The sequence below is a fragment of the Pseudophryne corroboree genome, chromosome 12 (genome assembly GCF_028390025.1).
Source record: "Pseudophryne corroboree isolate aPseCor3 chromosome 12, aPseCor3.hap2, whole genome shotgun sequence".
NCBI classification, from domain to species: Eukaryota; Metazoa; Chordata; class Amphibia; order Anura; family Myobatrachidae; genus Pseudophryne; species Pseudophryne corroboree.
Window position 1 is genome coordinate 92,662,811 of NC_086455.1, and position 24,627 is coordinate 92,687,437.

General features: G+C 49.4%; 1 protein-coding gene across 3 annotated transcripts in view; it reads right to left on the minus strand.

The window, feature by feature from the left end:
- KNL1 (kinetochore scaffold 1) overlaps positions 1-24,627 on the minus strand; it is a 431,776-nt gene that overhangs the window by 357,835 nt on the left and 49,314 nt on the right. For all 3 annotated transcript variants that reach the window (XM_063947793.1, XM_063947791.1, XM_063947792.1), the window contains one exon: positions 12,110-12,149. In XM_063947793.1, the coding sequence (XP_063803863.1) occupies positions 12,110-12,149 (40 nt within the window). The remainder of the gene's footprint in view (positions 1-12,109; positions 12,150-24,627) is intronic.

A 24,627-nucleotide genomic window follows, 5' to 3' on the forward strand; every position in this document is an offset into this window, starting at 1 on the left:
TGGCTCCCTAAACAATAACCCGAATTAGTTAACAATAACTATGTACAAGTATTGCAGATAATCCGCACTTGGGATGGGCGCCCAGCATCCACTACGGACTCCGAGAAATAGAATTATCGGTAAGTAAATTCTTATTTTCTCTATCGTCCTAGTGGATGCTGGGGTTCCTGAAAGGACCATGGGGATTATACCAAAGCTCCCAAACGGGCGGGAGAGTGCGGATGACTCTGCAGCACCGAATGAGAGAACTCCAGGTCCTCTTTTGCCAGGGTATCAAATTTGTAGAATTTTACAAACGTGTTCTCCCCTGACCACGTAGCTGCTCGGCAGAGTTGTAATGCCGAGACCCCTCGGGCAGCCGCCCAAGATGAGCCCACCTTCCTTGTGGAATGGGCCTTAACAGATTTAGGCTGTGGCAGGCCTGCCACAGAATGTGCAAGTTGAATTGTGTTACAAATCCAACGAGCAATCGACTGCTTAGAAGCAGGCGCACCCAACTTGTTGGGTGCATACAGTATAAACAGCGAGTCAGATTTTCTGACTCCAGCCGTCCTTGAAATGTATATTTTTAAAGCTCTGACAACGTCCAACAACTTGGAGTCCTCCAAGTCGCTTGTAGCCGCAGGCACTACAATAGGCTGGTTCAGGTGAAACGCTGATACCACCTTAGGGAGAAAATGCGGACGCGTCCGCAGCTCTGCCCTATCCGAATGGAAAATTAAATAAGGGCTTTTATAAGATAAAGCCGCCAGTTCAGATACTCTCCTGGCGGAAGCCAGGGCCAGTAACATAGTCACTTTCCATGTGAGATATTTCAAATCCACATTTTTTAGTGGTTCAAACCAATGGGATTTGAAGAAATCTAAAACTACATTTAGATCCCACGGTGCCACCGGAGGCACCACAGGAGGCTGTATATGCAGTACTCCTTTGACAAAAGTCTGGACCTCAGGGACTGAGGCCAATTCTTTTTGGAAGAATATTGACAGGGCCGAAATTTGAACCTTAATAGATCCCAATTTGAGACCCATAGACAATCCTGATTGCAGGAAATGTAGGAAACGACCCAGTTGAAATTCCTCCGTCGGAGCACTCCGATCCTCGCACCACGCAACATATTTCCGCCAAATGCGGTGATAATGCTTCGCGGTGACTTCCTTTCTTGCCTTAATCAAGGTAGGAATGACTTCTTCTGGAATGCCTTTTCCTTTTAGGATCTGGCGTTCAACCGCCATGCCGTCAAACGCAGCCGCGGTAAGTCTTGAAAGAGGCAGGGACCCTGTTGAAGCAGGTCCCTTCTCAGAGGTAGAGGCCACGGATCGTCCGTGACCATCTCTTGAAGTTCCGGGTACCAAGACCTTCTTGGCCAATCCGGAGCCACTAGTATCGTTCTTACTCCGCTTTGCCGTATGATTCTCAATACCTTTGGTATGAGAGGCAGAGGAGGAAACACATACACCGACTGGTACACCCAAGGTGTTACCAGCGCGTCCACAGCTATTGCCTGCGGATCTCTTGACCTGGCGCAATACCTGTCCAGTTTTTTGTTGAGGCGAGACGCCATCATGTCCACCATTGGTCTTTCCCAACGGTTTATTAGCATGTGGAAAACTTCTGGATGAAGTCCCCACTCTCCCGGGTGAAGATCGTGTCTGCTGAGGAAGTCTGCTTCCCAGTTGTCCACGCCCGGGATGAACACTGCTGACAGTGCTATCACGTGATTCTCCGCCCAGCGAAGGATCCTGGCAGCTTCTGCCATTGCACTCCTGCTTCTTGTGCCGCCCTGTCTGTTTACATGGGCGACTGCCGTGATGTTGTCCGACTGGATCAACACCGGTCTTCCTTGAAGCAGAGGTTCCGCCTGGCTTAGAGCATTGTAGATTGCTCTTAGTTCCAGAATGTTTATGTGAAGAGACTTTTCCAGGCTCGACCACACTCCCTGGAAGTTTCTTCCTTGTGTGACTGCTCCCTAGCCTCTCAGGCTGGCGTCCGTGGTCACCAGGATCCAATCCTGTATGCCGAATCTGCGGCCCTCCAATAGATGAGCCCTCTGCAACCACCACAGAAGAGATACCCTTGTCCTTGGAGACAGGGTTATCCGCAGGTGCATCTGAAGATGCGACCCTGACCATTTGTCCAACAGATCCCTTTGGAAAATTCTTGCATGGAATCTGCCGAATGGAATTGCTTCGTAAGAAGCCACCATTTTTCCCAGGACTCTTGTGCATTGATGCACAGACACCTTTCCTGGTTTTAGGAGGTTCCTGACCAGGTCGGATAACTCCTTGGCTTTTTCCTCGGGAAGAAAAACCTTTTTCTGAACCGTGTCCAGAATCATCCCTAGGAACAGCAGACGAGTTGTCGGCATTAATTGGGATTTTGGAATATTCAGAATCCATCCGTGCTGCTTTAGCACCTCTTGAGATAGTGCTAATCCCATCTCTAGCTGTTCTCTGGACCTTGCCCTTATTAGGAGATCGTCCAAGTATGGGATAATTAATACGCCTTTTCTTCGAAGAAGAATCATCATCTCGGCCATTACCTTTGTAAAGACCCGAGGTGCCGTGGACAAACCAAACGGCAGCGTCTGAAACTGATAGTGACAGTTTTGTACAACGAACCTGAGGTACCCCTGGTGTGAGGGGTAAATTGGAACGTGGAGATACGCATCCTTGATGTCCAAGGATACCATAAAGTCCCCTTCTTCCAGGTTCGCTATCACTGCTCTGAGTGACTCCATCTTGAACTTGAACTTCTTTATGTACAGGTTCAAGGACTTCAGATTTAGAATAGGCCTTACCGAGCCATCCGGCTTCGGTACCACAAATAGAGTGGAATAATACCCCTTCCCTTGTTGTAGAAGAGGTACCTTGACTATCACCTGCTGAGAGTACAGCTTGTGAATGGCTTCCAAAACCGTCTCCCTTTCGGAGGGGGACGTTGGTAAAGCAGACTTCAGGAAACGGCGAGGTGGATCTGTCTCTAATTCCAACCTGTACCCCTGAGATATTAACTGCAGGATCCAGGGATCTACCTGCGAGTGAGCCCACTGCGCGCTGTAATTTTTGAGACGACCGCCCACCGTCCCCGAGTCCGCTTGAGAAGCCCCAGCGTCATGCTGAGGCTTTTGTAGAAGCCGGGGAGGGCTTCTGTTCCTGGGAAGGAGCTGCCTGTTGCTGTCTCTTCCCTCGACCTCTGCCTCGTGGCAGATATGAATAGCCCTTTGCTCTCTTATTTTTAAAGGAACGAAAGGGCTGCGGTTGAAAAGTCGGTGCCTTTTTCTGTTGGGGAGTGACTTGAGGTAGAAAGGTGGATTTCCCGGCTGTAGCCGTGGCCACCAAATCTGATAGACCGACTCCAAATAACTCCTCCCCTTTATACGGCAAAACTTCCATATGCCGTTTTGAATCCGCATCGCCTGTCCACTGTCGCGTCCATAAAGCTCTTCTGGCCGAAATGGACATAGCACTTACCCGTGATGCCAGTGTGCAGATATCCCTCTGTGCATCACGCATATAAAGAAATGCATCCTTTATTTGTTCTAACGACAGTAAAATATTGTCCCTGTCCAGGGTATCAATATTTTCAATCAGGGACTCTGACCAAACTACCCCAGCACTGCACATCCAGGCAGTCGCTATAGCTGGTCGTAGTATAACACCTGCATGTGTGTATATACTTTTTTGGATATTTTCCATCCTCCTATCTGATGGATCTTTAAGTGCGGCCGTCTCAGGAGATGGTAACGCCACTTGTTTAGATAAGCGTGTTAGCGCCTTGTCCACCCTAGGAGGTGTTTCCCAGCGCTCCCTAACCTCTGGCGGGAAAGGGTATAATGCCAATAATTTCTTTGAAATTATCAGCTTTTTATCAGGGGCAACCCACGCTTCATCACACACGTCATTTAATTCTTCTGATTCAGGAAAAACTATAGGTAGTTTTTTCACACCCCACATAATACCCTGTTTAGTGGTACCTGTAGTATCAGCTAAATGTAACGCCTCCTTCATTGCCAAAATCATATAACGTGTGGCCCTACTGGAAAATACGGTTGATTCGTCACCGTCACCACTGGAATCAGTGCCTGTGTCTGGGTCTGTGTCGACCGACTGAGGCAAAGGGCGTTTCACAGCCCCTGACGGTGTTTGAGGCGCCTGGACAGGCACTAATTGATTGTCCGGCCGCCTCATGTCGTCAAACGACTGCTTAAGTGAGTTGACGCTATCCCGTAATTCCACAAATAAAGGCATCCATTCTGGTGTCGACCCCCTAGGAGGTGACATCCCCATATTTGGCAATTGCTCCGCCTCCACACCAATATCGTCCTCATACATGTCGACACACACGTACCGACACACAGCAGACACACAGGGAATGCTCTACACGAAGACAGGACCCACTAGCCCTTTGGGGAGACAGAGGGAGAGTCTGCCAGCACACACCAAAAAAGCGCTATATATGACAGGGATAGCCTTATAATAAGTGCTCCCTTATAGCTGCTTTATATATATCAAAATATTGCCATTAAATTTGCCCCCCCTCTCTGTTTTACCCTGTTTCTGTAGTGCAGTGCAGGGGAGAGACCTGGGAGCCGTCCTGACCAGCGGAGCTGTGAGAGGAAATGGCGCCGTGTGCTGAGGAGATAGGCCCCGCCCCTTTTCCGGCGGGCTCGTCTCCCGCTATTTTGTGAATCCAGGCAGGGGTTAAATATCTCCATATAGCCTCTGGGGGCTATATGTGAGGTATTTTTAGCCTTTTAATAGGTTTTCATTTGCCTCCCAGGGCGCCCCCCCCCCAGCGCCCTGCACCCTCAGTGACTGCGTGTGAAGTGTGCTGAGAGGAAAATGGCGCACAGCTGCAGTGCTGTGCGCTACCTTTAGAAGACTGCAGGAGTCTTCAGCCGCCGATTCTGGACCTCTTCTTACTTCAGCATCTGCAAGGGGGCCGGCGGCGCGGCTCCGGTGACCATCCAGGCTGTACCTGTGATCGTCCCTCTGGAGCTGATGTCCAGTAGCCAAGAAGCCAATCCATCCTGCACGCAGGTGAGTTCACTTCTTCTCCCCTCTGTCCCTCGTTGCAGTGATCCTGTTGCCAGCAGGAATCACTGTAAAATAAAAAACCTAAGCTAAACTTTCTCTAAGCAGCTCTTTATGAGAGCCACCTAGAATTGCACCCTTCTCGGCCGGGCACAAAAATCTAACTGGAGTCTGGAGGAGGGTCATAGGGGGAGGAGCCAGTGCACACCACCTGATCTGGAAAAGCTTTACTTTTTGTGCCCTGTCTCCTGCGGAGCCGCTATCCCCCTTGGTCCTTTCAGGAACCCCAGCATCCACTAGGACGATAGAGAAATTATGTTTATATGTCATCCTTAGGGTCAGTTATGTGGTGAGGGACAAGATTTGCTTCTGTTTGTCCACATATTTTATAACTGGAAGCCATCAGCACTGGTTTTGCCTATTAAATTGACAATAAATAGTTTGAATTGGTCCTTGACCACCAACTTGAGGCACCCCTGCAAGTGTCCTGCGGCACCCCAGGGTGCCACGGCACACAGTTTGGGAACCACTGCCCTAGCCGTTCTGGCTACATAAACCTTCAAAGCCCTGACTACATCAAGCAACTCTGAATCCTCCAAGTCAGTAGTAGCCACAAGCACCACAATAGGTTGGTTTATATGAAAGGATGAAACCACTTTCGGCAGAAATTGTGGACGGGTCCTCAATTCTGCTCTATCCGCATGGAAAACCAGATAGGGGTTTTTATGTGAAAGACCCGCCAACTCTAACACACGCCTAGCCGAAGCCAAGGCTAATAGCATGACCACCTTCCACGTGAGATATTTCAACTCCACCATTTTGAGTGGTTCAAACCAGTGGGATTTCAGGAAACTCAACACCACGTTAAGATCCCAAGGTGCCACTGGAGGCACAAAAGGGGGCTGAATATGCAGCACTCCCTTTACAAACGTCTGAACTTCAGGTAGAGAAGCCAGGTCTTTTTGAAAGAAAATGGATAGGGCCGAAATCTGGACCTTAATGGAACCCAATTTTAGGCCCAAAGTCACTCCCGACTGTAGGAAGAGAAGGAAACGGCCCAGCTGAAATTCCTCCATAGGGGCACTCCTGGCCTCACACCAAGAAACATATTTTCGTCATATACGGTGATAATGTTGAGCCGTCACGTCCTTCCTAGCCTTTAGCAGCGTAGGAATGACCTCATCCGGAATGCCTTTTTCTGCTAGGATCCGGCGTTCAACCGCCATGCCGTGAAACGCAGCCGCGGTAAGTCTTGGAACAGACAGGGCCCCTGTTGCAACAAGTCCTGTCTTAGAGGCAGAGGCCACGGGTCCTCTGAGCATTTCTCGCAGATCTGGATACCAAGTACTTCTTGGCCTGTCCGGAACAATGAGTATTGTGCTCACTCCTCTTTTTCTTATGATTCTCAGCACCTTGGGTATGAGAGGAAGAGGAGGAAATACATAGACCGACTGGAACACCCACGGTGACACCAGTGCGTCCACAGCTATTGCCTGAGGGTCTCTTGACCTGGCGCAATACCTCTGTAGCTTTTTGTTGAGGTGGGATGCCATCATGTCCACCTGTGGCAGTTCCCACCGACTTGCAATCTGCGTGAAGACTTCTTGACGAAGTCCCCACTCTCCCGGGTGGAGGTCGTGCCTGCTGAGGAAGTCCGCTTCCCAGTTGTCCACTCCAGGAATGAACACTGATGACCGTGCGCTTACGTGATTCTCCGCCCAGCGAAGAATTCTGGTGGCTTCCACCATCGCTACCCTGCTCCTTGTGCCGCCTTGTCGGTTTACATGAGCCACTGCGGTGATGTTGTCTGACTGAATCGAAACCGGTTGGTCGCGAAGCAGGTCGTTGTATATGGCCCTTAGTTCCAGGATGTTGATGTGAAGGCAAGTCTCCTGACGACCACAGACCTTGGAAATTTCTTCCCTGTGTGACTGCACCCCACCCTCGGAGGCTTGCATCCGTGGTCACCAGGACCCAGTCCTGAATGCCGAATCTGCGGCCCTCGAGAAGGTGAGCACTCTGCAGCCACCACAGGAAAGACACCCTGGCCCTGGGGGATAGGGTGATTAACCGATGCATCTGAAGATGTGATCCGGACCATTTGTCCAGTAAATCCCATTGAAAGGTCCTTGCATGGAACCTGCCGAAGGGAATGGCCTCGTATGATGCCACCATCTTTCCCAGGACTCGCGTGCAGTGATGCACCGACACATGTTTTGGTTTTAATAGGTTTCTGACCAGCGTCATGAGTTCCTGAGCCTTCTCCAGCGGGAGATAAACCCTTTTCTGGTCTGTGTCCAGAATCATGCCCAGGAAAGGCAGACGAGTCGTAGGAATCAACTGCGACTTTGGAATATTTAGAATCCAGCCGTGTTGACGTAACACTTTCAGAGAACGTGCTACGCTGATCAGCAACTGCTCTCGACCTCGCTTTTATGAGGAGATCGTCCAAGTATGGGATAATTGTGACCCCTTGCTTCCGCAGGAGTACCATCATTTCCACCATTACCTTGGTAAATATTCACGGTGCCGTGGAGAACCCAAACGGCAACATCTGAAATTGGTAATGACAATCCTGTACCACAAATCTGAGGTACGCTTGATGGAGGTGGATAAATGGGGACATGAAGGTATGCATCCTTTATGTCCAGAGACACCATAAAATCCCCCCCCTTCCAGGCTTGCAATGACCACTCTGAGCGATTCCATCTTGAACTTTAACCTTTTCAGGTATATGTTCAGGAATTTTAAATTCAATATGGGTCTGACCAAACCGACCGGTTTCGGTACTACAAACATTGTCGAATAATAACCCCTTCCTTGTTGAAGGAGGGGAACCTTGACCACCAACTGTTGAAGATACAATTTGTGAATTGCAGTTAACACTATTTCCCTCTCGAGGGGGGAAGCTGGGAGGGCCGATTTGAGGTATCGGTGAGGGGGCATCTCTCCGAATTCCAGCTTGTATCCCTGAGAGACAATATCTATTACCCAGGGATCCAACTGGGAGTGAAACCACCTGTGGCTGAAATTTCGGAGACGCGCCCCCACCGGGCCTAGCTCCGCCTGTGGAGCCCCAGCGTCATGCGGTGGATTTAGTGGAAGCCGGGGAGGACTTCTGTTCCAGGGAACCAGCTGCGTTGTGCAGCTTCCTTCCTCTGCCCCTACCAAGAAAGGACGCACCTCGGACTTTCTTGCCTTTTGTGATCGAAAGGACTGCATTTGGTAATACGGTGCTTTCTTAGGTTGTGAGGAAACATATGGCAAAAAATGCGACTTTCCAGCAGTAGCTGTGGAGACCAGGTCCGAGAGACCCTCCCCAAACAATTCCTCACCCTTGTAAGGTAAAACCTCCATGTGCCTTTTTGAGTCGGCATCACCTGTCCATTGCAGAGTCCACAGGACCCTTCTGGCAGAAATCGACATAGCATTCATTCTAGAACACAGTAGACTTCTTTTATATGCCCCAGGGTCATTAATATAGTATCCTTGTCTAAGGTATCAAATTCCTCAGACAGGGTGTCCGTCCATGCTGCTACAGCACTACACACCCAGGCCGACGCGATCGCTGGCCTCAGTAAGGTACCTGAATGTGTATAAATGGACTTCAGGGTACCCTCTTGCTTTATATTCGCAGCATCTTTGAGGGTGGCCGTATCCTGTGACGGCAGGGCTACCCTCTTGGATAAGCGTGTTAAAGCTTTGTCCACCCTAGGGGAGGATTCCCAGCGTAACCTGTCCGTTGGCGGGAAAGGATACGCCATAAGCATCTGTTTGGAAATCTGCAGTTTATCTGGAGATTCCCAAGCCTTTTCACATAACTCATTTAGCTCGTGTGAAGGGGGAAAGGTCACCACCTGCCTTTTTTCCCCCATACATATGAACCCTCTCGTCAGGGACTGGGGTTTCTTCTGTGATGTGCAACACATCCTTAATTGCTATAATCATATAACGGATGGACTTAGCCAATTTAGGCTGTAACTTTGCATCATCGTAATCGACACTGGAATCAAAATCCATGTCGGTATCTGTGTCAACAATTTGGTATAGTGGGCGCTTCTGAGACCCTGACGGTCTCTGCGACATAGGATCAGGCACGGGCTGAGACCCTGACTGTCCTAAGGCTTCAGCTTTATCCAACCTTTTATGCAAGGAATTAACATCATCATTTAAAACCTTCCACATATCCATCCAATCAGGTGTCGGCGCCGACGGCAGAGACACCACATTCATTTGCTCCTGCTCTGTTTCTACATAGCCTTACTCGTCAAACATGTCGACACAAGCGTACAGACACACCACACACACAGGGAATGCTCTTTTTGAAGACAGTTCCCCCACAAGGCCCTTTGGAGAGACAGAGAGAGTATGCCAGCACACACCCCAGCGCTATAAACCCAGGAATAACACAGTAACTTAATGTTAACCCAGTAGCCGCTGTTTATATTGATTTTTGCACCTAATTATGTGCCCCCCCCCCCCCCTCTCTTTTTACCCTCTTCTACCGTGTATCTGCAGGGGGGAGCTTGGGGAGCTTCCTCTCAGCGGAGCTGTGGAGAAAAAATGGCACTGGTGAGTGCTGAGGAAGAAGCCCCGCCCCCTCAGCGGCAGGCTTCTGTCCCGCTTCAATGTACAATTTTTGGCGGGGGCTCATACATATATACAGTGCCCCCCCCACGCCCTGCACCCTTACAGTGACCGGAGTATGTGAGGTGTGTGTGGGAGCAATGGCGCACAGCTGCAGTGCGCTACCTCAGTGAAGACTTGAGTCTTCTGCCGCCGATTTCGAACTCTTCTTGCTTCTTATGCTCACCCGGCTTCTTTCTTCCGGCTCTGCGAGGGGGACGGCGGCGCGGCTCTGGGATCGGACGACGAGGGTGAGATCCTGTGTACGATCCCTCTGGAGCTAATGGTGTCCAGTAGCCTAAGAAGCAGGACCTATCTTCAGAGAGTAGGGCTGCTTCTCTCCCCTCTGTCCCACGATGCAGGGAGTCTGTTGCCAGCAGAGCTAACTGAAAATAAAAAACCTAACAAAATACTTTCTTACAGCAAGCTCAGGAGAGCTCACTGAACAGCACCCAGCTCGTCCGGGCACAGATTCAAACTGAGGTCTGGAGGAGGGACATAGAGGGAGGAGCTAGAGCACACCAGAATCTAAATTCTTTCTTAAATTGCCCATGTCTCCTGCGGAGCCAGTCTATTCCCCATGGTCCTTACGGAGTCCCCAGCATCCACTAGGACGTTAGAGAAATAAAGTAATACTCAGTATGGCTATATGTGATAAACAATAGATATAACAAAGCACAGTAGATACTGGATGTATATCACAGGGTGTTTGTACCACACAGCCCTGAATGTATGCACTCTTTCTTAACTAACACTGTCCCAGTGACAGGTAGAATACTTAAGTGTCCTGTAGGAAGCACAGCACTGGCAGTCAGGTGGTTCCACAGAGGAGGATTTGCCCTAGCAGTCCTAGAAACAGCTCAGCTCAATCTATGATGGCCGCTGGTCAGGAGTGAGGGAGAGATATGCAGCTCCAGGGCAGGAACATTATAGAAATAGCGCCCTGGGGCTCGGGCCTCCGGTCCGGCCTGCTCTCCCTGCTGGCATCCCCACCGGGCAGTAAAGAAAACGGGGCAAAGTGCGGCACAGAAGCCCCTTACCTTGCCCTTGTCAGCGGCGTGTGTGACTCACCCAAGGAAAGAGAAAGAACCCCGCAACCGCGGCGCGGGAGTATACAGCGCAGCTGGGGGTAACAGAGCTGCAGCAGAGACATCTATCAGACACAGCCTGCTGCAGCCCTTTGTATAGTCCTCTTCTGTCTTTAAAGTTTAAGCTAAGAATAGGCTGCTTCCTGTTAAGTGACCTGCTACTGCAGACACCAACTACAAACGAAGCGCACTGGCATGGAGGCGGGGTTATAGAGGAGGCGGCGCTGTGCATCTTGGGAACAGTCAAAGCTTTGAGCCTTTTGGTGCCTCGGATCAAGATCCTACTCTACACCCCAATGTTATTCCTTGTGGAGCACAGTGTACCCCGCCGCAGAAACAAAACAAAAAAAACACACATTAAAAAAAGAGACACGGTCTATGTGCCAAAAACCTACACTGGAACACAAAAATGTCACACAGGGTTAATATACTCACTGGAGTCTATTGAGAATTTGAATGTTAAGATGCACCTTTGCTGTATTTAGTTTAATCATTGTGTTTATGGTTATCCCATTTATGTGTAATATTTAGGTAATTGTGCCCTTATCGCTGTCAGGCGCTGTGGATACCTTGTGGCACCCTATAAATCAGTGGTTCTCAAACTCAGTCCTCAGGACCCCACACAGTGCATGTTTTGCAGGTAACCAAGCGGGTGCACAGGTGTATTAATTACTCACTGTCACATTTTAAAAAGGTCCACAGGTGGAGCTAATTATTTCAGTTGCGATTCTGTGAGGAGACCTGCAAAACATGCACCGTGTGGGGTCCTGAGGACCGAGTTTGAGAACCTGTGCTATAAATGAAGGATAATCTCATTTAGGCAGATTCTGGCTGTGTACAGTATATACAGTAGGAAGCAATAAGCCTCAGATGAACTGTGCTCCAACAGGTTCTTATACTGTACAGTGACTATACCACAACCAGTAGTAAACCATGTGCTCCTTAATTAAACTTTCATTTATAACTTAACAAATTTTGCTGTAGTTTTCACTAAAGCCTATATATCAAGAGACAGCTGTTTTTTCTTGTCCAAAGATATTACACAGCTCTACGTCTGCAAGTGTATACACAATCAGTTTTTTGTAGACTGTTGGAACAATAACAAATCTCCTCTGTCTGGAATATCTAAAACCTATTATCGTTTTATTTTTACAAAAAGTGTGAGTGTGGATAATGAAAGCTACAGGACGATGTTTACATACTAAAAGTTATTTGACGGTGGAAAATCCTTCTGTGGACAAAGAACATTTGGCACTGGAGAAAAACACCAATGGTTTACAAAAACAGCCACACTGCCTACTAATTGTATCCCATTACAGTAACATAATTACATCTTAACAGTGAACAACTGAGATTTACCGAGGAAATTCTCCTACGACGGCTGCGTTCTGTCAGGTCACTGGAGAGACAGAGAGAAATCTAATTACAATCTTTTCAGAACTACCTTTCTTAAATAAAGCACCAACAACAATAAGTTTATTTTGAAACCTAGTACACAATCAAAACTAAAAATATGCTATTTCAAATGTCACATTATATGCTAAAGTACAGTATTAAACATTTTGTATAAGTTATTGAACTACTAAAGATGTAGTCCCTATATGAAGGGGGGGGGGTGTTTGTTTGTTTGTTGTTGTTTTTTTTTGGGGGGGGGGGTTGAAGCCCGAGGTGCGGTGCTTCTTCACCCAGTGTCTGTGACCAAACGTGCTGGGGGCATAGGTTCTTGCACCCTCTCCGAAAGGAGAAGGGCCCTGTTGCTCCCCTACCCCTCAGAGCCAAAAGGCCTACTGAGGGGAAAAAGTGACTGTGGGTCCCCCCTTGCTGAAGCGTAGAGGGACCCTCGTGTATCCCCCCCCCCCAGGGTTGGCTGAAGCGTCCCCCTGGGAACCGAAAACAGCGTCTGGTCATCCCCAAATGGAGAGGATCTCGGCCTCACCTAAACCCCAAACAAAAAACCGATACGTGACAAAACTCTACAAAAGTGCTTGTGTGTTAAGGTCCGTACACACTTAACGATAAAACGAGCGACGTCGCTCATTTTCCCCCTCCTTGAGCGACGTCGCTCATTTTATCGTCAAGTGTGTATGCCGCCAGCGACGACTGCTGCGCGGCCCCGCGAGTCACCAACGATCGTTGCTGTCGGTAGGGCATGCATGAAGGATGTGGACCGTCGTCCACGACCTTCATGCAGGGCTGGCGGGGGCGTGACGTCGCTGAGCGATATGAGCGGTCGTATCGCTCAGTGTGTATAGTCGGCCGCCGGCCGGCCGGCCCGGGAGGTGGAAACATTAGACGATGTCGCTCACAGAGCGACATAGTCTAATGTGTATGGACCTTTACACAGGTGCAAAACACGTGCATAAATAAATAAATAAATAAATAAATAAATAAATAAAGCCCCAGCCAGAAGGCCAGGGGGATGAGGGGGGGGTTAAAATAAGATTTTACTTACCGGTAAATCTATTTCTCGTAGTCCGTAGTGGATGCTGGGAACTCCGTAAGGACCATGGGGAATAGCGGCTCCGCAGGAGACTGGGCACAACTAAAGAAAGCTTTTAGGTCACCTGGTGTGCACTGGCTCCTCCCACTATGACCCTCCTCCAAGCCTCAGTTAGGACACTGTGCCCGGACGAGCTGACATAATAAGGAAGGATTTTGAATCCCGGGTAAGACTCTTACCAGCCACACCAATCACACCGTATAACTCGTGATACTATACCCAGTTTAAACAGTATGAAAACAACTGAGCCTCTCAACAGATGGCTCAACAATAACCCTTTAGTCAACAATAACTATGTACAAGTATTGCAGACAATCCGCACTTGGGATGGGCGCCCAGCATCCACTACGGACTACGAGAAATAGATTTACCGGTAAGTAAAATCTTATTTTCTCTGACGTCCTAGTGGATGCTGGGAATTTCGAAAGGACCATGGGGATTATACCAAAGCTCCCAAACGGGCGGGAGAGTGCGGATGACTCTGCAGCACCGAATGAGAGAACTCAAGGTCCTCCTCAGCCAGGGTATCAAATTTGTAGAATTTTGCAAACGTGTTTGCCCCTGACCAAGTAGCAGCTCGGCAAAGTTGTAAAGCCGAGACCCCTTGGGCAGCCGCCCAAGATGAGCCCACCTTCCTTGTGGAATGGGCTTTTACCGATTTAGGATGCGGCAGTCCAGCCGCAGAATGCGCCAGCTGAATTGTGCTACAAATCCAGCGAGCAATAGTCTGCTTAGAAGCAGGAGCACCAAGTTTGTTGGGTGCATACAGGATAAATAGCGAGTCAGTTTTCCTGACTCTAGCCGTCCTGGAAACAAATTTTCAAGGCCCTGACTACGTCCAGTAACTTGGAATCCTCCAAGTCCCTAGTAGCCGCAGGCACCACAATAGGTTGGTTCAAGTGAAAAGCTGATACCACCTTAGGAAGAAACTGGGGATGAGTCCTCAATTCCGCCCTATCCATATGGAAAATCAGATAAGGGCTTTTACATGACAAAGCCGCCAATTCTGACACACGCCTGGCTGAAGCCAAGGCCAATAACATGACCACTTTCCACGTGAGATATTTTAGATCCACGGTTTTAAGTGGCTCAAACCAATGTGATTTTAAGAAACTCAACCCCACGTTGAGATCCCAAGGTGCCACTGGAGGCACAAACGGGGGCTGAATATGCAGCACTCCTTTTACAAACGTCTGAACTTCAGGTAGTGAAGCTAGTTCTTTCTGGAAGAAAATCGACAGAGCCGAGATCTGTACCTTAATGGAGCCTAATTTCAGGCCCATAGTCACTCCTGCTTGTAGGAAATGCAGAAATCGACCTAGTTGAAATTCCTCTGTTGGGGCCTTTTTGGCCTCACACCAAGCAACATACTTCCGCCATATGCGGTGATAACGCTTTGCAGTTACATCTTTCCTGGCTTTAATCAGCGTAGGAATGACTTCCTCCGGAATGCCCTTTTCCTTCAGGATCCGGTGTTCAACCGCCATGCCGTCAAACGCAGCCGCGGTAAGTCTTGGAACAGACAGGGCCCCTGCTGCAGCAGGTCCTGTCTGAGCGGCAGAGGCCATGGGTCCTCTGAGATCATCTCTTGAAGTTCCGGGTACCACGCTTGTCTTGGCCAATCCGGAACCACGAGTATTGTTCTTACTCATCGTTTTCTTATTATTCTCAGTACCCTTGGTATGAGAGGCAGAGGAGGGAACACATAAACTGACTGGTACACCCACGGTGTCACTAGAGCGTCCACAGCTATCGTCTGAGGGTCCCTTGCCCTGGCGCAATATCTCTCTAGTTTTTTGTTTAGGCGGGACGCCATCATGTCCACCTGTGGCCGTTCCCATCGATTTACAATCAGCGTGAAGACTTCTGGATGAAGTCCCCACTCTCCCGGGTGGAGGTCGTGCCTGCTGAGAAAGTCTGCTTCCCAGTTGTCCACTCCCGGAATGAACACTGCTGACAGTGCTAGTACGTGATTTTCCGCCCATCGGAGAATCCTTGTGGCTTCTGCCATTGCTATCCTGCTTCTTGTGCCGCCCTGTCTTTACATGGGCGACTGCCGTGATGTTGTCTGACCGGATCAGTACCGGCTGGTGCAGAAGCAGGGATTTTGTCTGACTTAGGGCATTGTAAATGGCCCTTAGTTCCAGAATATTTATGTGTAGGGAAGTCTCCTGACTCGACCACAGCCCTTGGAAGTTTCTTCCCTGTGTGACTGCCCCCCAGCCTCGAAGGCTGGCGTCCGTGGTCACCAGGACCCAGTCCTGTATGCCGAATCTGCGGCCCTCTAGAAGATGAGCACTCTGCAGCCACCACAGCAGAAACACCCTGGTTCTTGGAGACAGGGTTATTAGGCGATGCATCTGAAGATGCGATCCGGACCATTGGTCCAACAGGTCCCACTGAAAGATTCTGGCATGGAACCTGCCGAAAGGAATTGCTTCGTAAGAAGCCACCATCTTTCCCAGGACCCGCGTGCAGTGATGCACCAATACCTGTTTTGGTTTCAGGAGGTCTCTGACTAGAGATGACAGCTCCTTGGCTTTCTCCTCCGGGAGAAACTTTTTTCTGGACTGTATCCAGAATCATACCCAGGAACAGTAGACGTGTCGTCGGAACCAGCTGTGATTTTGGAATATTCAGAATCCAACCGTGCTGGTGTAGCACCTCCTGAGAACGTGCTACTCCCACCAACAACTGCTCCTTGGACCTCGCCTTTATTAGGAGATCGTCCAAGTACGGGATAATTAAAACTCCCTTTCTTCGAAGGAGTATCATCATTTCCGCCATTACTTTGGTAAACACCCTCGGTGCCGTGGAGAGTCCAAACGGCAGCGTCTGGAATTGGTAATGGCAATCCTGTACCACAAATCTGAGGTACTCCTGGTGAGGATAGTAAATGGGGACATGCAGGTAAGGATCCTTGATGTCCAGGGATAACATGTAATCCCCCTCGTCCAGGCTTGCAATAACCGCCCTGAGCGATTCCATCTTGAACTTGGATTGTTTTATGTATGTGTTCAAGGATTTCAAATTTAAAATGGGTCTCACCGAACCGTCCGGTTTCGGTACCACAAACAGTGTTGAATAGTAACCCCGTCCTTGTTGAAGTAGGGGCACCTTGACTATCACCTGCTGGGAATACAGCTTGTGAATTGCCTCTAGCACAGCCTCCCTGCCTGAGGGAGTTGTCGGCAAGGCAGATTTGAGGAAACGGCGGGGGGGGAGACGCCTCGAATTCCAGCTTGTACCATCGCTGAAATTTTTGAGGCGGCCCCCCACCGTACCTGGCTACGCCTGTGGAGCCCCCGCGTCATGCGGTGGACTCGGAGGAAGCGGGGGAAGAATTTTGATTCTGGGAACTGGCTGACTGGTGCAGCTTTTTCCCTCTTCCCTCGTCTCTGTGCAGAAAGGAAGCGCCTTTTCTTGCTTTTCTGAAGCCGAAAGGACTGTACCTGATAATACAGTGCTTTCTTAGGCTGTGAGGAAACCGGAGGTAAAATTTCTTCTTCCCAGCTGTTGCTGTGGATACGAGGTCCCAGAGACCATCCCCAAACAATTCCTCACCCTTATAAGGCTCTTTTAAAGTCAGCATCACCTGTCCAGTGTCGGGTCTCTAATACCCTCCTGACAGAATGGACATTGCATTAATTCTGGATGCCAGCCGGCAAAAAATCCCTCTGTGCATCCCTCATATATAAGACAACGCTTTTAATATGTTCGCAAAATAGTATCCCTGTTTGACAGGGTCACAGACCACGCTGCAGCAGCACTATCTGCAGGTCTCAGTCTAGTACCTGAGTGTGTAAATACAGACTTCAGGATAGCCTCCTGCTTTTTATCAGCAGGTACCTTCAAAGTGGCCGTATCCTAAGACGGCAGTGCCACCTTTTTTGACAAACGTGTGAGCGCCTTATCCACCCTAGGGGATATCTCCCAGCGTAACTTATCCTCTGGCGGGAAAGGGTACGCCATCAGTAACTTTAGAAATTACCAGTTTCTTATCGGGGGAACCCACGCTTTTTCACACTTCATTCACTCATTTGATGGGGGAACAAAACACTGCCTGCTTTTTCTCCCCACACATAAAACCCTTTTTTAGTGGTACTTGGGTTAATGTCAGAAATGTGTAACACATTTTTTATTGCCGGGATCATGTAACGGATGTTCCTAGTGGATTGTGTATATGTCTCAACCTCGTCGACACTGGAGTCAGACTCCGTGTCGACATCTGTGTCTGCCATCTGAGGGAGCGGGCGTTTTTGAGCCCCTGATGGCCTTTGAGACGCCTGGGCAGGCGCGGCTGAGAAGCCGGCTGTCCCACAGCTGTTACGTCATCCAGCCTTTTATGTAAGGAGTTGACACTGTCGGTTTATACTTTCCACCTATCCATCCACTCTGGTGTCGGCCCCACAGGGTGCAACATCACATTTATCGGCATCTGCTCTGCCACCACATAAGCCTCCTCATCAAAGTGTCGACACAGCCGTACCGACACACCGCACACACACAGGGAATGCTCTGACTGAGGACAGGACCCCACACAGCCCTTTGGGGAGACAGAGAGAGAGTATGCCAGCACACACCAGAGCGCTATATAATTTAGGGATTAACACTATATTGAGTGAATTTTTCCCAATAGCTGCTTGTATATACAATATTGCGCCTAAATTTAGTGCCCCCCCCTCTCTTTTTAACCCTTTGAGCCTGCAAACTACAGGGGAGAGCCTGGGGAGCTGTCTTCCAGCTGCACTGTGAAGAGAAAATGGCGCCAGTGTGCCGAGGGAGATAGCTCCGCCCCTTTTTCGCGGACTTTTCTCCCGCTTTTTTATGGATTCTGGCAGGGGTATTCATCACATATATAGCCTCTGGGGCTATATATTGTGATATATTTGCCAGCCAAGGTGTTTTTATAGCTGCTCAGGGCGCCCCCCCCCCCCCAGCGCCCTGCACCCTCAGTGACCGGAGTGTGAAGTGTGTATGAGGCGCAATGGCGCACAGCTGCAGTGCTGTGCGCTACCTTGGTGAAGACTGATGTCTTCTGCCGCCGATTTTCCGGACCTCTTCTTGCTTCTGGCTCTGTAAGGGGGACAGCGGCGCGGCTCCGGGAACAAACACCAAGGCCAGTTCCATGCGGTCGATCCCTCTGGAGCTAATGGTGTCCAGTAGCCTAAGAAGCCCAAGCTAGCTGCAAGCAGGTAGGTTCGCTTCTTCTCCCCTTAGTCCCTCGATGCAGTGAGCCTGTTGCCAGCAGGTCTCACTGTAAAATAAAAAACCTAAAATAAACTTTCTTTCTAGGAGCTCAGGAGAGCCCCTAGTGTGCATCCAGCTCGGCCGGGCACAGAAATCTAACTGAGGCTTGGAGGAGGGTCATAGTGGGAGGAGCCAGTGCACACCAGGTAGTCTAAAAGCTTTCTTTTAGTTGTGCCCAGTCTCCTGCGGAGCCGATATTCCCCATGGTCCTTACGGAGTTCCCAGCATCCACTAGGACGTCAGAGAAAACTGTTTCTTTGGAGGAGGAGCATCTATGGGAAGAAAGGGAGACTTACCCGCTGTAGCCGTGGAAATCTACGCATCTAGCGCTTCCCCAAAGAGAGCCTGACCTGTATATGGTAGGGACTCCACACTTTTCCTGGATTCTATGTCAGCAGACCATTGACGTAGCCACAGTCCTCGCTGCAGCCATGGAAACCAGATCTTTCATGGATTCCACCTGAAATCCAGCTGAATCTGGAATGTTGCGCAAAAGTAAGCCAACATCTTCCTTATCCATAGTATCCAAATCTTCAAGTAGGGTGACAGACCACTTTACTATAGCTTTGGCAATCCAAGCACTGGCAATAGTGGGACGCAGTATAGCCCCTGAAGCAGTGTACATGGATTTGAGCGTATTACCAATCTAACGATCAGCCGGCTCTTTCAAGGCAGTAGATCCCGGAACAGGCAACACCACCTTTTTTGAAAGTCTGAATACTGGCGCGTCAACAATAGGCGGGTATTCCCATTTTTTCCTATCCTCAATAGGGAAAGGAAATGCCACCTGAACCCTCTTAGGGATCTGGAATTTTTTCTCAGGGTTTTCCCAAGCCTTTTCAAAAAATAGCATTTAATTCTTTTGACGCAGGGAAGGTTAGCGAGGCTTTCTTATTCTCAGTGAAGTAAGCCTCCTCAACCTGCTCAGGTGGTGTATCATTAATATTCAACACATCCTTAATAACCTCTATCATCAACTGCACCCCTTTAGCAAGAGATGCTTTCCCCTGTACCCCATCATCACCGTCAGAATCTGTATCGGTGTCATCCTGCATAATTTGTGCTAAAGGACGCTTACGGGAGTACACAGCGGGGGGACCTGAGGTACCAGAAGTGGGCCAGACTGCCATATTCTGCAGCACCTGGGTAGCAGATTCATTTTGTGCAACCGTCTGAAATCTGAGAAATCATATTCTTGATAGAGGATAACCATTCCGGCTCCCTTGCAGGAATGTGTGCTAAATCAGTGCAATCCTGATTACATGGAATGGAATCTTGAGAGGACAAATCCTCTGCAGCATATGATACAGAGTCCCTGGACATTGCTATTGGTGACCACAAACACTCCACACACACACACACACACACAGGGGATACAGACAGAGTTTCTCCCCAAGAATGGCAAGAGAGAGACAGAGATTGGAGCCAACCCCCACACACAGCGCTTTTATACATATAAGGGAGACCCCTTATGAGCACTGACTGTGTACCTTAATAGGTTACCCAGCAGTTTTGTGCCTCCCCCCCTTCTACAACCCCCTGGTACCGTGAGATAGCTGAAGATTGCTGTGGAGGGACTTGCTTCTTTCCTGGACAGCGCTGTGCAGGCAGGAAAATGTCGCTGAACGCTGCTGGTCCGCTCTGAGGAGGAGTTCTGCCCCCAAAATGGCGCTGTCTTCACGCTCTTCATAGGATTATACTGGCTGAGATCCGGGGACCCCGACAGGCTGAGTGACCAGTGTAGGGCTCAGGGCACCCCTCACAGCGCCGCACAATGTACCACTGAGCCTCCCGTTGCGCAGTTAATACTGCGCTCCTACCCTGATGCCAGCATCTTCACACCGGCCCCCCACTTGCTAGGTGGGTCGGTGTCTCACTCGCCACAATCTTCAGCTCTGCAAGGGGGTGGCGGCATGCTGCTGGGGTGAGCGATCCCCTGTGGCGGGGAACGTTTGATCCCCTCAGGAGCACAGTGTCCAGTGAGCGGAGACAGTGGCTCAGACCCCACAGGGCGGACACTGCTCCCCCTCCCATGTTGTACGGCATGCTTGAGGTGTGAGCTGGTATGTATCTCACCTTAGTTTAAATCAAAATAAATCCTTTTTCCTCGAAATGTCCATCTCCCTGGGCACAGTTCCTATAACTGGAGTCTGTAGGAGGGGCATAGAGGGAGGAGCCAGTTCACACCCCTTTTAAAGTCTTAAAGTGCCCATGTCTCCTGCGGATCCCGTCTATATCCCATGGTTCTTGAAGTGTCCCCAGCATCCTCTACGGACTAAGAGAAAAGGATTTACCAGTAGGTATTAAAATCCTATTTTAATTCCTCAATAAGAAACTTTTGGCCTACGGGTGCCGTGAAAAGTGTCTGATACTCTAGGGCGCAATCCTATGTGTAGCAGTGTACCCCAGTGGAATGTGTAACAGTGTGATATTGTAAAACAGGAATGATACTTGAGTGTCCGGAGGGAGTCAGGACTTCCTGCAGCACCTGCTCCTAGGTTACTACTTCCCTAGCCTCAGCGTCTCCGTCCAGTTAGTTCCTCTCTGTCCTGCTCCCCCGCTCCAGGCACTGTCTCCCGGTACCTTGCTTCCAGCTCCCCCCACTCGCAGCACCTCACTCCCTCAACCGGCCCCCTCCCGCGCATGCACACAGCGCATTCGTCAGCCAGATCCCTAGTCCTCCATGATGGCTTTATTTGCTCTAATGCCGAAAATCTTTTAATGCTACATTCCTTTTGATTATGATCTATTTTAAAAATGATACTAACTTGTATATGGCCTCTTGGGAAGACCATCACATCTTCATTGATGGAGAAATGGGGGCAAGCCTGTTATCCTGGGGGTATATTTACTAAAGTCACGATTTTGACCGAGTTGGTGTTTTTTCTTCAAAGTGTCATCTCGGGAATTTACTAAACACAAATCTCGACAGTGATGAGGGCATTCGTATTTTTTTTGAAGTTAAAGAAAAAAATTACGAATGAATACACCATCGGTCAAACACGCCTGTTATTTTATACAACTTGGAAATTTACTAAAAATCCGAATTCACAATCACTGCCGGCAATAGCCAAACACTGCCGTGAAAAAATACAAAATCGTAAAAAAAACCAGATGATTTCAAAAAGACTGCTTTTTTCTACCGTGTTCTGATAGGCATGCACGGATCCGTGAGATCCGTGCATGTTTATCAGTGGGAAGGGGGTGTGAAAGTTAAAAATCTGGAAAAAAAATTGCGTTGGGCCCCCCTCTTAAGCATAACCAGCCTCGGGCTCTTTGAGCAGGTCCTGGTTGTAAAAATACGGGGGGGGGGGGGGGGGGGGGAATGGACCGGGGTTCCCACATATTTTAACCAGCACCGGGCTCTGCGCCAGGTCCAAAAAATACGGGGGACAAATATGGGGGACCCCCTACGTCTTTTTTTTACACCAGCACCGGGCTCCACTAGTCAGAGAGATAACGCCACAGACGGGGGACACTTATATTGGTCCCTGCGGCCCTGGCATTAAATAACCAACTAGTCACCCCTGGCCGGGGTACCCTGGAGGAGTGGGGATCCCTTAAATCAAGGGGTCCCCCCCCTCCAGCCACCCAAGGACCAGGGGTGAAGCCCGAGGCTAGTGTTCACTCTAGCCTTCTTTCGCGGGGCGCTGCGCCCTGCCCCTTTTCCAAGTGTCAGAATGCGCCCTGCCCGTTTGTGCCCGCCCTGCCGCCCTGCTGATTACTAAAGGACTGCCGCGCCGGGCCGCACTGAAACTCCTCTCTCCGCACTGCCACTCCTCTCGCATCGCTGTCAGCGCCGTCACTCCTCCCGCTACGCTGCCACTGCTCCCGCCATGCTGCCACGCCTCCCTGCCGCTGCCTCAGGCTTGTCGCGCTAATGCGCTCACAGCACTCGGGTCTCGGCAATACTGTAGGCTGCTGGTGAGATGAGGAGGGCTGGGTTTGCCTCTCCTGCCGAGGCAAACCCAGCCCTCCTCTGTGCACATGACCCAATAAAAGAGGATGCCGGGTAGGATCAGTGTGGCGGGCATTTTCTTCCAGCTCCGCGGTGTGTGACGGGGGACCAGCGCGATCACTCCTGCAGCATCAGCCCCCAGTAAGTTGAATTGACACACAATCATCATCTAAGACTAGTGCTGCCACACTAAGCTATTTATCCTACTGTATATGGGTCGCCTGGTGCCCCTTTAGTTTTAATCTGGCAGCATTCAACTAATCTTATAGTTTAATGAACTATATAAACCCTATTGTGACACTTCAGAAATAAACTGGCAGCACATGAATGTTATATAAACCAACCTGGGGCACCTTCGCTTCAATCTGACAGCACATTTAAAATACGATGTGCGCTAGTTTATTTCTGAAGTGTCTCAATCAGGTTTATATAGCAACACGTGCTGCCAATTTCACTCTGAAGTGTATCAATAGGGTTTATATAGCAATATGTGCTGCAGGTTTTTTTTAAGTGTCTCAATAGGGTTTATATAGCAACACGTGCTGGCAGTTTTTTTTCTGAAGTGTCTCAATAGGGTTTATATAGAAACATGTGCTGCCAGTTTAACTCTGAAGTGTCTCAATAGGATTTATATAGTTTAATAAACTATATAAACCCTATTGAGACACTTCAGAAATAAACTGGCAGCACATTAATGATATATAAACTATTCTGGGACACCTTCACTTCAATCTGACGGCACATTTAAACTTAAAATGTGCTGTCAGATTGAAGCGAAGGTGTCCCAGGATGGTTTATAAGCTACAATGTGCTGCAAGTTTAAGACACCTGCATACATATTACAGTATGTACACCATTTTGCCCTTCTAAATTAAAATGTGCCCTCCCGAATCAAAAATGTGCCCTCCCGAATCAAAAATGTGCCCTCCCCGAATCAAAAATGTGCCCTCCCCGAATCAAAAATGTGCCCTCCCCGAATCAAAAATGTGCCCTCCCCGAATCAAAAATGTGCCCTCCCCGAATCAAAAATGTGCCCTCCCCGAATCAAAAATGTGCCCTCCCCAAGGTCAGCACCCTGCCCTAAAAAAATCCTAGAGTGAACACTACGAGGCTGTCCCGTCCGTCCGTCCCCCCACCAACCAAGGGCGGCGGATGAGAGGCTGATAGCCTTTTGTGTAAAAAAAAAAAAGAAGGAGTATTGTTTTTGTGGCAGAACTTCAATTCCCAGCAAGCCTCCCCCGCAAGCTAGTACATGGAGAACCACAAGTACCAGCATGCGGGGGGAAACGGGCACGCTGGCACCTGTAGTTCTACTACAAAAAATAAGAATTTACTTACCGATAATTCTATTTCTCATAGTCCGTAGTGGATGCTGGGGACTCCGTAAGGACCATGGGGAGTAGCGGCTCCGCAGGAGACTGGGCACATCTAAAGAAAGCTTTAGGACTATCTGGTGTGCACTGGCTCCTCCCCCCATGACCCTCCTCCAAGCCTCAGTTAGGATACTGTGCCCGGACGAGCGTACACAATAAGGAAGGATTTTGAATCCCGGGTAAGACTCATACCAGCCACACCAATCACACCGTATAACCTGTGATCTGAACCCAGTTAACAGCATGATAACAGAGGAGCCTCTGAAAGATGGCTCACAACAATAATAACCCGATTTTTGTAACAATAACTATGTACAAGTATTGCAGACAATCCGCACTTGGGATGGGCGCCCAGCATCCACTACGGACTATGAGAAATAGAATTATCGGTAAGTAAATTCTTATTTTCTCTAACGTCCTAAGTGGATGCTGGGGACTCCGTAAGGACCATGGGGATCATACCAAAGCTCCCAAACGGGCGGGAGAGTGCGGATGACTCTGCAGCACCAAATGAGAGAACTCCAGGTCCTCCTCAGCCAGGATATCAATTTTGTCGAATTTTACAAACGTATTTGCTCCTGACCAAGTAGCTGCTCGGCAAAGTTGTAAAGCCGAGACCCCTCGGGCAGCCGCCCAAGATGAGCCCACCTTCCTTGTGGAGTGGGCATTTACAGATTTTTGGCTGTGGCAGGCCTGCCACAGAATGTGCAAGCTGAATTGTACTACAAATCCAACGAGCAATAGTCTGCTTAGAAGCAGGAGCACACAGCTTGTTGGGTGCATACAGGATAAACAG